Source organism: Ammospiza caudacuta, chromosome 18 (assembly GCF_027887145.1).
Source record: "Ammospiza caudacuta isolate bAmmCau1 chromosome 18, bAmmCau1.pri, whole genome shotgun sequence".
NCBI lineage: Eukaryota > Metazoa > Chordata > Aves > Passeriformes > Passerellidae > Ammospiza > Ammospiza caudacuta.
In genome coordinates, this window is record NC_080610.1 from 13,735,894 (window position 1) to 13,750,481 (window position 14,588).

General features: G+C 43.1%; 1 protein-coding gene across 1 annotated transcript in view; it reads left to right on the plus strand.

Annotated features, from left to right (window-relative positions):
- The window catches only part of DNAH10 (dynein axonemal heavy chain 10), a 49,356-nt gene that overhangs the window by 31,863 nt on the left and 2,905 nt on the right, over positions 1-14,588 (plus strand). The window contains exons 51-70 of the mRNA XM_058816498.1: positions 158-355; positions 968-1,129; positions 1,671-1,845; positions 2,674-2,855; positions 3,059-3,195; positions 4,062-4,279; positions 4,618-4,839; positions 5,364-5,511; positions 6,301-6,580; positions 6,935-7,164; positions 7,769-8,042; positions 8,671-8,775; positions 9,255-9,409; positions 10,161-10,315; positions 10,520-10,703; positions 11,256-11,456; positions 12,542-12,751; positions 13,129-13,224; positions 13,821-13,992; positions 14,416-14,547. Of these exons, the coding sequence (XP_058672481.1) occupies positions 158-355; positions 968-1,129; positions 1,671-1,845; positions 2,674-2,855; positions 3,059-3,195; positions 4,062-4,279; positions 4,618-4,839; positions 5,364-5,511; positions 6,301-6,580; positions 6,935-7,164; positions 7,769-8,042; positions 8,671-8,775; positions 9,255-9,409; positions 10,161-10,315; positions 10,520-10,703; positions 11,256-11,456; positions 12,542-12,751; positions 13,129-13,224; positions 13,821-13,992; positions 14,416-14,547 (3,636 nt within the window). The remainder of the gene's footprint in view (positions 1-157; positions 356-967; positions 1,130-1,670; positions 1,846-2,673; positions 2,856-3,058; positions 3,196-4,061; positions 4,280-4,617; positions 4,840-5,363; positions 5,512-6,300; positions 6,581-6,934; positions 7,165-7,768; positions 8,043-8,670; positions 8,776-9,254; positions 9,410-10,160; positions 10,316-10,519; positions 10,704-11,255; positions 11,457-12,541; positions 12,752-13,128; positions 13,225-13,820; positions 13,993-14,415; positions 14,548-14,588) is intronic.

Sequence of the window (14,588 nt, forward strand, 5' to 3'; positions counted from 1 at the left end):
TCTGCAGACAATGTTGCTGACTACCAGGAGGTCCCCTTTGGCCTTGCTTTTTGCCCCAGCAAACAGACTTGTTTTGTGGCTGGCTTAGATGTACGTTTGGTGTATTCTGAAAAAAAGCCACAAATCTTTGAAATTTTTTTTTTCTGCTCAATTTTAGCAAAAAACCCACGCATCCCACCAGAGAGTTTCCAGTCAGTGGTTGACCACATAGTCATGGTGCATGAATCTGTAGGGGATTTCAGCAAGAAATTTCTGGAGAAACTGAGACGTAGAAATCATGTCACACCAAAAAATTATCTTGATTTTCTCAATACCTATGCAAAATTGCTGGATGAGAAAAATGAGTTCATTTTAGGTAAGACTATGTAGATGTTTTCTCCTGTTTAATAAGTGATTTAAGTATTTTAAAAGCAAAATTTCTGGTGAGAATCCCACATATTATCCAGAATATGCAAAAACTCTGTTAGTACTATCTCAAATGCTGTGCTGGCACACAGCTGTGGGGCTGTGTTTTGACATTGACCCAAAATCCTGGCCACACATGCATGTTCAGACTCTGTCAAACAATGGGCTCTCCTCAAATCCTTTTGTGAATGAACATGAGCCAGAATCTCCAAACCAGACACTCCTCTGCTTGGGGAAGAGTCATGCTGAAATCCAATACCAGCATGGCCTTGCTCAGGGTTTGACTTTGTTCCTCAAGCAGCAATTCTTATTCATACTTCAGTGGCACTAAAATATGTGAAGAGGGTAAAACACAAACAGTGGAATGTGGCAAATATGTTGTGGCACGGGGCCACTATGTCAGCTCAAGTGACTTTGACATCATTTTGGCTGGCAGGCTCAGGAAAAGAAAATCTCTCAGTGCACCTCTAAGGATATTTTCTCTTGGTGAGGTTGTCTGTTGCTGTGTGCTTGAACACAACCAATGAATCACTGACATTTCTCCCTTTTCTTTCCTACCTAGAACAATGTAAACGGCTGGATGGGGGCTTGGTTAAGCTGAAGGAAGCTGCTGTACAGCTGGCTGAGCTGAACGTGAAACTTGCTGAGCAAAAGGTTATACTAACAGAAAAAACAGCTGCTTGTGAGGCTTTGTTAAGAGACATTAAATTAAACACAGAAATAGGTGGGTAGTTTACAACTAGTGAAGTGTCCCATAGACTAAGCAGGGCTCACATCATCTGGGTTAGGCTGGGTGGGGAGACCCTTGAAGAGCTCCAGCTGCTTCTCAAGGTATCCCTCTTGTTCTGTGTGCTGCTCCCAGGCCATGCCAGAAGAGCAGGTCCCTTGCCTTGCCCAGATTGCCATCCTTGCTCCACATTTGGCCCACAATACTTTACACAGTGTTTGCCTGCCCCTGTCTACCCTTTCCAAGGTGTTGGGCATAATGTGGGAAAGGCAATAGCAAGAAAGGCAATTTCTGATTCAGGCATTTAGTATTAGGGGAAAATCAGAGGGAAATATGGAGGAAAAGAGATTATGCATGCTGTTGTGTGGAACACTAACTGTTCCTAACCTGATGACATAGCTGGCAACACAAATGTTCTGACTTGATGGTAATTTGTGATTTTCAGCAAAGAGTAAATGTCTGTTAGTGTATTACTTACTATATGTTCTGTATACAAACTTGAATGATTCATTTATGGTCCTGCCTTTGCAATTACTAGCTGAGGAGAAGAAAAAAATGGGTGAAGAGAAAGCTATAGAGATACAGGAGCAGAATGCAATAATTGCTGTGGAGAAGGCAGAGGCTGAGGCAGCCCTGGATCAAATCAGGCCAATCATGGAAGCTGCCAAACGGGAGGTTGAGAAGCTTGACAAGGCTGAAGTTACTGAACTCAGGTGACTCATTTGTATGTACAGGAGCATAAACTCTTGGAAATACACTCTTGTTTGCTGGGTCTGAGCCTTAACCTCATCTTTCTCACCTGCCTGTGAAGGTCAGGACATCAGGTGCCTGGGTGCAGAGGTCACAACAGAATGCCCTGAGGCCTAGTCCATGCCTTTGCCTTAAGACACTTCTTCCAGGCCTTTGTTTGCTGTTTACCCCATCATTCTCTGGCCTGTGTCTGATGCACCAGAACCTGCTATGGTTTTTGCCTGAACAATGGCAGTCCAAACCTGTTCATTCTTCCTCTTTTTTCCCTGTGTAAGTAGGAACACATAACAGTTATTTTTCAGGGATACTTTCATAGCACAAAAATGTATTTCCCTGCCTAATTTACTCCTCCCTATGTTTTGATAATTCTTTACATCTTTTTTGTGAGGATTGATATAAAGGCACATCCAGTCTTTGGCTCTCCCTGAAATAGTTGTCCCCAGAATAGCAAAGGCTCTCCCTTCCCTGCCACACTTCAGTTTCCTTTCTCTCATAGATCTCTGGATTTTTCTCCATCTGCTTCACTGCCCTGGGAAAAAATAGCGAGGATCAGTGTTTTGAGCTTTCCACTGCTAAAATCCTTTAGTATTTCATGGATCAAATTGGTTCTTGAGTTTTTGATTAGTCAATAATTTATTGTCTGGCTTGGGTTATTTTTTTCACTGTTGTGGCTTGTCTTATGTACAAGCTCCTGTATTGCAGTGCCTCTCCTAACAGGCAGTACCCATGTCTGGCCTCATGTGCTTTGTCTCCTTTTTTCACTTCCACTGTCTCTTTCACCTGTTTTCCAGGTCCTTTGCAACACCCCCGAAGCAGGTGCAGGTTGTTCTGGACTGTATTCTTATAATGAGAGGTTACAAAGAACAAAACTGGAAGAATGCCAAAGCCATGATGGCTGACACAAACTTCCTGAAACTTCTGTTGACAACAGAATTTAGGGAAATTCCATGGAGCAATGTGAAAGCTATGAGAGGTGAATTCCTGTTCTGGGTATTGCAGAGAATATAGGATCTTGTTAATGGGAACAGCCAACAGAGTCTCTTTAATATTCTGACAAATATTTCCTATTGTCTGTCACAGCATTGGCTGGTGCTGCTGATAGGAAAAGCTATTTCTTTGAGGGTTTGTTCACAGTTATTCAACTCACTTGCAATATTTTTGTGTTTGCCAATTTAGCTCTCTTAAAGAATCTTAATACTACCTGGGCTGAAATGGAAGTTATCAGCAGAGCAGGACTGGGAATGTTAAAGTTTGCTGAAGCAGTGGTGACCTACTGTGATGTAGTTAAAACAGTCAAGCCAAAGGAAGAAAAGGTAAAATGTGCTGGAATCAAACTCAGAGGAGGTCGAAACATGATCCTGATGGAAAAGATAATACTTGACCATTTCATAGACTGCCCACGTTTCCTATTGAAGTGCTTAAAAAGTGGTGTTTAGGACAGCTACTGTAGTAGCAGTGAGGCAGGTTGTCAGTCATAAATCACTGTATTTGTTGTGTCAGGATGCTGGGCCGTGGGTTGCCATCCATGCCAGTGCTTGAGGGATGAGGGAGGAACATGTTCAGTTGGAATTTTGTAATCTAATGTGCTTAGAAAAACACAGTTTAGAGCTGTTTACTAAAAACAAACTTTAAAACCCATGGCATTTGGGCAGAACAGAGGTCAGTAGTACACTAAATCCATGTTCCTTAAGCACAGACCTTTGATTAGCTTTTTCTAAGATGACTGGAAATTCAACTGTCTTACCAAAGGAAATCTAATGTCCAACAGATGACACTGGAAAATTTTGTCAAGAAAAGGTTCTTTTATACAACTGACTACAGAGCAAGTATATTCACTAGATGATGTGTCTGACTATTTTTGGAGCCTTAATATTGTTATTATTAAGCAGACAAGCCTCCCCTTTTGTCAGGAGGTCCTGCTGACCTCCAGTGCTTTAATACTCCTTGTGGGTACAAAACTGGGAGATTTTTCTGCTTTGGAATTGCAGTGTGAGACCATGATGTGTGTTTGGGATAGGGAGAGGAGAGTGACAGTGTCAGTTATTTTGGCTTACACTGTTTATTACCAGAACACTTTGAAAAATATAACACAACCAAAAGAAATGTAAGAACTTACTGCTTCTCTCTAAAATCCTCCTGTCCTCTGACACTCTTATGTTTCCTTCCAAATGTACTCTAGGTGGCCAGGCTGGAACGGAACTACGAATTAAGTAAGCGGGAACTGGAAAGGATACAGGCAGAGCTGGCTGCCATTCAGGAGGAGCTTAAAGCTTTGGGGGAAAAATTAGACCAGACATTAAAAGAAAACCAAAAGTTACAAGAAGAAGCAGAGATAATGCAGAGAAGATTAGATGCTGCTGACAAGCTCATTGCTGGCTTGAAATCTGAGAATGAGAGGTAAATCTAGATCCAAAGAGGATAATTTTTGACATCAGAGGTTCATGTGTCAGGGATAAAATCTTCAGGTGGAGACATTTTTGAAAATATTGCTTTCTATGCAGTTTGTTTCTGAGAAGGGCTATTATCTGTTCTGAACTAATATCCATTAGCTCTTGGAAAATAACTGAGATTAATGGATGAAAGTTCAGATCAACTCAGTGTCTGTGGCTCCCATAATAGCAAGAGAAAACTGATTCTAAATTTGGGGGTCTGTCTCAACCTATATCAAAGTAGCAGGAAATCCTGCACATAAACCTCATCTTCCTGGTACAGAATCTCCCATATAATTATTTCAGGTGGTCAGATGAATTCAAGGAATTAGAAGCAAGGAAAGCGAAGTTGCTCGGAGATTGTCTGCTTGCTGCTGCTTTTCTGTGCTATGTGGGAGCCTTCAGCTGGGAGTTCCGTCATGAAATGCTCTATCAGGTGTGGCATGAAGATATTGTCTCACGAGAAATCCCTGTCAGCCATCCATTCAAGTTAGAGGCCCTCCTGACTGATGAGGTGGAGATTAGCAGGTATGTCCAGTCAGGAGACCCAGGGACTGCTGGATGTGACATTTAAAGTGGGAGTCTGGAGCTGAATCTGTAGCACAGAATTGGCATTGTGGGTGGAGGTGCACAGCCATACCAGAGAGGGAATCTTACTTTCATGTCCTGATTAACAGGGGCCATTTATTGTAACAATCTCTTGTACTTAACATCCAGGAGCATCCACTGAACTTAGACATCTGTAATACCATTTCTAGGAATTTTATCAGGAGTTCTGTATAAAATATGTTTCCATAACCCAGCCAGTGTCTTTTCATTGACTTCAATGGGTTTGGCATTAAATCCAGCCCCATGGAGCCCATATATCAGCTACCACAGGATTGCTCACAGTCAGTGCTTTGACAGTGAGTCAGTCTGAGCTGTGACACATGCACTGTGTGTTTGTCTGATTGTGTGCTCAGTGAGTTGCATAATTTTGCTGACAAATGAAATGTGCTGCTCCCCCATTGAGTTTTCATCCCTGGCTGGTCTTTGGTCCATTCTGTTCCCAGGTGGGTTTCTGAAGGATTGCCCCCAGATGAGCTGTCTGTCCAGAATGGAATCCTCACAACGTATTCCAGCCGTTTCCCACTCTGCATTGACCCACAGCAGCAGGCATTGCATTGGATTAAGAAGAAGGAAGAACAAAATAACCTGAGGGTAAAGATGGAAGATTGCTTTACCTCATTACTGATTGTTTTCAAAGCTGCATAAATATCTGTCACCTTGAATGGGGAACCAGTTATATAGCACAGAATTATTGAATGGTTTGGATTGGGAAGGACATTCTAGTTCCACCCCTGGCCATGGGCAGGGACACCTTCCACTATCCCAGGGTGCTCCAAGCTTTCAATACTGCCAGGGACTGGACAGCCACAGCTTCCCTGGAAACTTATGCCAGGGTCTCATCACCCTCACAGGGAAAGATTCCTTCCCAAATATGTAATTTAGCCTTGGCCTTTTTCAGTCTGAAGCCATTCCTCCTTGTCTCATTGCTAAATGTGCTTGTCCAAAGTGCCTCTCCATCTCTCTTGGAGCCCCTTTAGGTTTGGAAGGTGCTAAAAGTCTCCTTGGAGCCTCCGTTACTCCAGGATGAACCGCCCCAGCTCTCTCAGCCTGTCTGCACATGCAGAAAGAGTCTAACCAAAAGGCTGATGTAGATTGTGATTAATCTCAGCTCCAGGATGGAACTTCCATGTAGGAGACAATAAACACATTTAGAGGCACAGCTAGAACTTTAAAGGGTAATTTCCAAATGGAAATTATTCTCAGCTAATCAGAAAAAAAAGCACCTTACTTTCTGTGCAAGTGCACATTTATATCATTAGAGGAAAGACAAAAAACAGCAAAGAACAAACTTCATTAGTGTTGGCAGCTACTGCAAAATAATAATGTTCAGCAAATTGAATATCAGTTCTCCTTTCATGTTTTCCCATTGTTTTCTTGCAGATGGCTACCTTTAGTGACCCAGATTTCCTGAAACAACTAGAACAGGCCATAAAGTATGGAACCCCTTTCCTGGTGCACAGTGTTGATGAATACATCGACCCTGTGATAGACAATGTCTTAGAGAAGAATGTCAAAGTTGCACAGGGGAGAGAATTCATTGTGCTGGGGGACAAGGAGGTTGACTATGACAGTAATTTTAAAATGTACCTGAACACCAAGTTAGCAAACCCAAAGTATTCTCCCTCTGTGTTTGGCAGAGCTATTGTTATCAATTATACAGGTAAGCTTAAGGGTGTATATATAATAACAAAGTAGGGGTTGTGCTGTTGTGCAAATTTAGGGCCTGGGTCATTGTCTCAATGAAACTAAAAAATTCATACTCTCCCTTATACTCAGCATCTGATTTAATAGAAAGTCCTTCTCACTTCTCTCTTCTAATCTGCAACTGAGCTAAAAATCTCTTCCTGTCCTGGTCAGGTGAGGATGCTTTGGTAGAATCAAGATGCACAGTCATTAACCAGATCACTCTGTTGTATTGCTGTGGTCTTATGAGAGGCCTGAGATTAACTAAGTTGCACAAAAACTGTCCTGTGCTTACACAAGTCTGTACCCTGTCCATGTGTTGTACCTGCAGTCACCCTCAAGGGCCTAGAGGATCAGCTGCTCAGTGTCATTACGGGATTTGAAAGGAGGGAACTGGAGGAACAGAGAGAACGTCTCATCCAGGAGACAAGTCAAAACAAAAACCTGCTAAAAAATCTGGAAGACACTCTCCTTCATGGACTGTCAACTTCCACAGGAAACATGCTGGACAATGTGGAATTGGTGCAAACCTTGGAGGACACAAAATTCAAAGCTACTGAGGTACCAGCTCTGGGCTTTTTGGAGGGGTATCTATGGACAGAACGTAGTTGTTCCTTTTTCATTGTGCTTCCATTGTTCTCCTGAAGCTTGCAAATAGTTTGAAAGGAAATGGAGAGTTTTCTCATGAATGTGTTGCATCTTTCAGTATTGGGCACTATTTTATTGATCAGAAAACCAAATCCTGTCTTCAGGGAAGTCCTTAACAGGACCAAAGTAATGTTTGTTTACAGTTCTAAGACAAAAGAATCCATCCTTGGAGTTTTCAGGCCACAGCTGGACAAAGCCACATTGGACCTGATCTGATCTTGGTGTTATAACCAAGCTTTGGGCAGAAGGTGAACTAAAAATCCCCAGAGGGCCCTTGCCACACTCTTTCCATGATTTTTTGTAAATCTTTGCTGTTACTTTTCATAAATATACAGGGGGGGGATTCATTTTATCTAACTTTTAATTTTTATAATTCATACAACTTCTTTTGAGTTACCTGCCCAGATTCCCTGTACAGTCACACAGAGAGGCAGACACTGAGCAGCTCTGATTCCTGTGGTATAATAGATCCACTCTGGATCAGCAATCACAGGTGCATAATCCCCTGTCTGCCCAGGTGATTGAGAAGCTGAAGCTGGCTGAGACGACCGCAGCGGATATCGACCTTCTCCGAGATGGCTACAGACCAGCTGCCAAGAGAGGGGCCATTCTCTTCTCTGTGCTGGCTGAACTGGCCTTTGTCAACATCATGTACCAGTTCTCACTGGTCTCCTTCTTGGAGGTTTTTGGATTCTCTCTTCGGAAATCCATGCCCAGTCCTATTCTTCCTAAGAGGTTAAAAAACATCATGGATACACTGACTGTGAGCACCTACAACTATGGCTGCACAGGTTAGTGCTGTTTAACCAGGGGCTGAGACTGTGTAGTGCAAATAAAGTGAAGCCCTCACTTCATGTTAAAGAGGCAAGTTACCAAGCAGGAATTCAGTGACGTTCAGGTCTCCTGGTTCACACTTTCCTCCCTGCTATTTCTGTTAGAAAAACATTGCACATTACCCATGCAACTCTTGCAAAAATGTTTTTCTTAACACAGTTACAAATGGTAAAGGCAGCCATAGTGCTGTTCACAGGGGCTGATAAACTCTTAAAGCCTGATTCAAAGCCCCAGCTTTGATGCCCTGATCACAGAATCATAGCATTGTTCAGACTGGAGAAGACCTTTAGGAATATCAATTCCAGCTATCAACTAAATGATCTTTGTGGGGTGTCCAGATCATAGAATCACAGAATGGTTTGGGTTGAAAGGAACCTTAGGAATCACCTGGTTCCAGTTCCCTGCCATGGGCTGGGATGCTACTCACTAGATCAGGGTGCTGAGGGCCCATCCAAAATGGCCTTGAGCACTTGCAGGGGTGGAGCATCGCATCAATCCCACAACAGATGAAGGATGTGGATTGAAAGATTGCTCCAGTTCCACAAGCTTTTGCAGCTGATTTTTGAAAATGTCCTTTTAACGTAGCCTTGTTCGAGAAGCACAAGTTGCTATTCGCCTTTGACATGACTGTCAAGATAGAACAAGCTGAAGGCCGTGTTCCACAAGAAGAATTTGATTTCTTTTTGAAAGGTAAAGTGAATATTTACATGTAAGTAGGTAGCTCTACACAGCAATAGCTAAAAGATCTTTTGAAGAGAGATCTTTGACTAGAGATGATTTACTATGAGCCAGCACCTCAATATGGGGAGCTCTCCCACTGAGAGCTGTCCTGTGTGGGGTTACACAGACTGTGGTCCTGCTATTTCTATTTCATATTAGCTAATTGTTAGAATGTTATATGAGGAAAGGAATCTGCAGTTATTTTCTGACTATGTTGTAGTTATTTTCTGACTGTGTATACATAATTTTAGAAATGTTTGCAAGGATAAAACTCTGGCTTTTGCAAGCCCTCGTAAAATGCCATCTTTCCCTCAGCAGACCAGTCTAATCTCACAGTGCTTCCAGGAACAAATTTCCTCTGGGTGCCTGTGTGCAGAGGGGCTGTGTGAGTGGTCATGCACTGGAGGGTTTCTGACATGGACACTGATCTCCTTTCTGAACGTGCCTAGGCAATATTTCCCTGGAGAAGAGTGCCCGTAAGAAACCGTTTCCTTGGCTGCCAGATCAAGGCTGGGAAGATCTAATTCGCCTGTCTGAGCTACTTCCTGAGAAATTTGAATCTCTTCCAGATGATGTGGAAGACAACCAAGATGAATGGAAAAATGTATGTGCCTTTTTGCAATGCTGTTTTCTCTCCTGGTTTTTATTCTGGTATTAAATGGTCAAGTGTGATGCAATGTGTCAGCAGTCCACATGTGAGTTGTCACTGTGGGCTCCTTCCCTCAAAGCCTTTCTTTGCTTCTTTACCTCTGTTAGTGACTGGCTTCTTTGTAGAAGAATTAAGGATTATATTATTTAAAAAACAAACCAAAATACTTTCCCTGTTATACTATAGAATTTTTATTTGTCATTCAAATGCCTTAGAGGAGTTATGTACCCTGTTATATTCAGTGGAAATTTTCTGTTCATTTCCGCAGTCAACATTTCAGTGGTGTTTTTGTACTGCTAAATTGTGTTTTGCTCTTCTTGTGGCAGTGAATTCTATAGGCTATTGACAAACACAGATTTCTTTTGTTCCTCCTTTAGCTTCATTCCATGTCTTCTTGCTTAGTAAGAAGTTTTCCTGCAAGCAATCTGTTAATACCTTTTTGCTTTTGATACTATTTTCTATATCTTAAGAGAATTAGTTGACATAAACTGAAAGTACAAATGTGTTTCTAGACTTGAATACTTTATACTGAAAAAGGTGGATTTTTCACATTTACCTGAATTTTTAATATTTATTTGCAGCTGATTGACTTCCTTTGTTTTTGTTGTGTCTCTTAGCCCCTCATTCATCAAATTGATTTTCTCTTTCCTAGTAATTTCCCTGAGAGAGCCACTGGGTTCATTTGTGTGCTGTCTTTCCTTGCCAGTGGTATGACACAGATGCTCTGGAGCAGATCCCATTGCCAATGCACTACCAGCGCAATGTCACAGACTTCCAGAAGCTTCTCCTGCTGCGCTGCTTCCGGGTGGACCGGATGTACCGGGCGGTGATGGACTATGTGACAGTGACCATGGGCGAGACGTGAGTCCCTGTCCCCTCAGACCCCAGCACAGCACTCACACAGAGCTGTCATCAGCTTGGTCAAGGCTCTGTGGTTTGCCTGAGGAGCAGAGCAGGGGCTGTGTCTGAATGATTTCCACGTGCAGTCTGTGGTGAGCTGTACCCTGGGTGTGCAAGGCTCTGTTCCTCTGCAATCACCCAAACCTTTGGGTTTTCCCTCTGCAGGTACGTGCAGCCCCCTGTGATCAGCTTTGATGCCATCCTGCAGCAGAGCACCCCTTTCATACCTGTGGTTTTCATCCTAAGTCCTGGCTCTGATCCTGTCAGTGACCTCATGAAACTGGCTGAGAGATCAGAGTTTAAAGCAGATAGACTCAAATTCCTGGCCATGGGACAAGGCCAAGAAGAGGTAACTTGGATGGGAGGGTGGGGATGTGCTGTGTGCAGTGAGTGTGAATTGTAAGCCACGCTCCTGATGCTCTGGGACTGATCAAATTTCCATAGGTCTGCTCCATTTTAAAAAGAGTTACTCATGGTTCTGACATAGATTTGTCAGTTTGGGAATAACATTTTACTGAACCTGAAAAGGGCCATTTGGCTGACTGGCTGCTGTTCTGGTTTGGGTGAGGGTAGATTCAGAATCAGATTTTCACTTGTTAAAAAGCAGAGATGAGAAGATGTTGCTGTGTATGGACATGAGGTGGTTGAAAGTTAGTGTTTGCTACCAGAAAGTTTTGATGCTTCTCCTGCCTTTTCTGTGACTTTCCTTTTTGTTATGGACACTAAGGCAGGATGTCCAGAGCTTAAGAGCTGATTGAATTTGCCATGATTTCAGTCAGTGGAAGAACTCCTACCAGACTCATTTAGACCACCACTTTCCTACCCACTGCACGAGCCCATCAGAGGCAGTTTGTTCTCAGGGTAAAGGGAGACTTACAGGTTGTTCTCCCTCTGTCCTCAGATCGCTCTGCAGTTGCTGGAGGAGTCAGTGGTTCATGGACATTGGCTCATGCTGCAGAACTGTCACCTTTTGGTGAAGTGGCTCATCCATCTGGAAAAGGCTGTGGAGAAAATCACAGATCCTCACGAAGACTTTCGCCTCTGGCTGACGACTGACCCAACTGAGGGCTTCCCAATTGGGATCCTGCAGAAAGCCTTAAAGGTGGGGAAACCCAGCCAGGAGGGCCTGTCCTGGCACTGGTGCTCAGCAGAACAGGCTGGCTCTGGGAGGAGCCTGACCTCAGTGCAGCACACTGGCCCAGGCTTATGAACTCAACTTTGTCTTTATTTAAGCCAAATCCTTTTTTCATCATCATCCTGTTTATTTTCCTGGCATGTTTCCTTTGGGTGAAAACTGTTCAGCAGTTATTTCAAAGCAGAGATTTGTGAGTAAACCTGGAGATGTTGCAAATGGTCTTTAGATTTAAATGAGGGAGTACCTAGAGACAGAAACAGCCTCTCAGCCCTGATGCTGCAGGGCAGAGCCAGGGCAGTGTCAGGCTGGCAGTGCCCGTGGAGCAGATGTTGGAAGTGGATAATGGTTTCCAGCTGCTACTTCAGGCTGCAGTGTTTATCACTAAAGGCTGAGCTGATTATTTTGAAGACACAGGCCATGATTCTGCCCTAATGTTCTTTTCTGTGGCTGCTTTACTGCTGCTGTGGTGCCCTGGCCAGTAAACATTTATTTCATTTCACAGAGTGGAAAGCAGTGGCTCAGTGGCAGCTCTGGGCTGTTCTCCCACTCCTCCTGCAGTGGGAAAGGAGCCTGAGTGGATCTTTAAGGCTGCAGATCTGCACTTTTGGGTCTTGCCAGGAGCACTGAGAGCTGAGGTTTTAGAGCCCTTTGAAAAGGCTGCTCTGGCACTTTGATCAGCAGTAGAGCCACGTTGTTAAAGCATCTTACTGTGAGGATATAGGGCACATTAAAATGTGTAAAATACTGGTATTTCAGTAAATTAGATCTTCAAGTATGAGAAATATTAATGTCTTGCCAATAAGACTAATTCCAAAATAATATAGAGTTCTCTTTGCATAGGTGTGTTTACCTTGATAAACTTAAAAGGTCTGTTTCCTTTCAAGTTTCCTTCCTTAAGGAAGGAAAGAAGAAAAAATCCATATTTGACAGGCATTTGGAAAACAACTTAAAATGTCAAACTTGCATTGTATAACTTGCCTAATGTGATATATTTACAACTTATTTTCCTCTAGTTATCCAGAATTTGATGGCTTCCCTAATTATTTTCGTAGGTTGTTACAGAACCACCTAATGGTCTGAAACTGAATATGAGAGCCACCTACTTCAAAATTCCCCCTGAAGCCTTAGAGGAGTGCCCACATCCTGCCTTTAAATCCTTAGTCTATGTTCTGGCATTCTTCCATGCTGTGGTTCAGGAGAGAAGGAAGTTTGGGAAGGTTGGTTGGAATGTACCATATGATTTTAATGAATCTGATTTCCAGGTAAGAAAACAATTTCAATGGCTCTTATATTCTTGAGTAGCTCAGATTACTTTTGAAAACACAGAATTTATCCAGCTTTAACCTTTCTCACAATTAGATTTTGCTTAGTATTTTGTCTGCTTCTGAGGAGTCATGTAGACTCCTGATCTTCTATAATGTCAATTTAGGATGCTAAAAATTAGATTCCCAATCTTTCATGTTTTTATTGCCTCTCTCATGGGTTTCTTTTCGTAAGAGGATTTATACTTAGCTTTTTAATTATTTCAGAAAGAAATAATCGTTAGTTTTCAAACAAGAACTGCATTAAATAAAACCTATAAATATGTATATCTGATTTATGAATCTTCTTATCTCATATGTTCCAACAAATTCACTAGGTGTGCATGGAAATCCTTAACACATACTTGACAAAAGCTTTTGAACAAAAGGATGATCAAATCCCTTGGAGCAGTCTCAAATATCTTATTGGGGAGGTGAGTGCTACAATGCCACAGCAATTCAGATTAATTAAGTTTCCTTTCTGCATGGGCTGCATCAAGTAAAGCTGGGAATCTTTCCTGGGCAGGTTTGAAACTCCAGTGTAGCCCTGAGCAAGGGCCTTAATCTCAGTCTCAGGGAATTAGGGCCACTGTGTGCACCTGCACAACAGGGAGTGATGCTGCTTAATTAATTCTGAGAGAGCCCTTGGGAGCTGTGCTGGAAGAGCACAGGGCTGTTGGCACGTGGGGCATCACTGGAGCTGCACAAATCTGTGCTCTCAGAGCTGGCACTGCACTGGCAGCTGCTGCAACATGAAGTCCTGCAGGAAAATGTTACTTTGCTGGTACCTCAGGAAGGCCCCACTGCACACAAACCACCCAGATGGATGATGAGGAGTGCCCAGAGCAGCTCTTTCCAGATCAGGATCAAATATTTCCTTCCTGTCCCCGTGAGAGGGGACTGGAGTTGTCCTTGGGATCCATCACAGCCACCACAAAAGCAAAGAGCATTTCTGACTTTCAGTGCTTTTTTTAAGCTGTATTTTCTGCTCCAAAGGCAGTGCTGTAACACTGATGTCACTGATTCCCAGGTCATGTATGGTGGGCGTGCAATCGACAGCTTTGACCGGCGCATCCTGACTGTCTACATGGATGAGTACCTCGGGGATTTCCTGTTTGACACTTTCCAGGTGTTCCATTTTTATAAAAGCAACACAATCAATTATAAAATTCCAGATGGGAAGGGAAAGGATGACTTTGTTGGTAAGAAACGCCTCTCCTGCCACATTAAAATAGTCTGCTTCCAGTGTACTTTGTCTCCATACATCGCTGCTGGGTGTGAGAAGTTGAACAGAACACCAAACACTGCTGGTGTAGGGATTGCAGTGTTACAATCCACTGCTTTACAGGAGCAGTCCTTTGGAATGTGAGCTTGTCACTGAGCTCCTCGGGTGTTTAAAAAAAAACCCCAAAAAACCCCAAACCACAGAACCTCTGTTGTTAAAGCAGCATGTTAATTTTGTTAATGATATGTAATATTTCTGTGGGGGAGTCTCTGTGTTTAGAAGTGTTTATTCTGTGCATTACTCCAACACCAGGTTTAGCATTTGATTTTTTATTCAAGCAGAGCAATAGCAAAATTGCTGTGGTGTTCTGGTCAGCAGAGCTTGTGTGGTTGTATTGCAGAGGCCATAGAAGCTCTGCCACTCTCCAACAGCCCTGAGGTCCTGGGCCTTCACGCCAACGCCGAGATCGGGTATTACATGCAGGCCGTGCGGGACATGTGGGTCCACCTGCTCGAGCTGCAGCCCCAGACTGGTGAGGGCCCTGTCTGAACTGGGTTTGGGAACAGGAAAGCT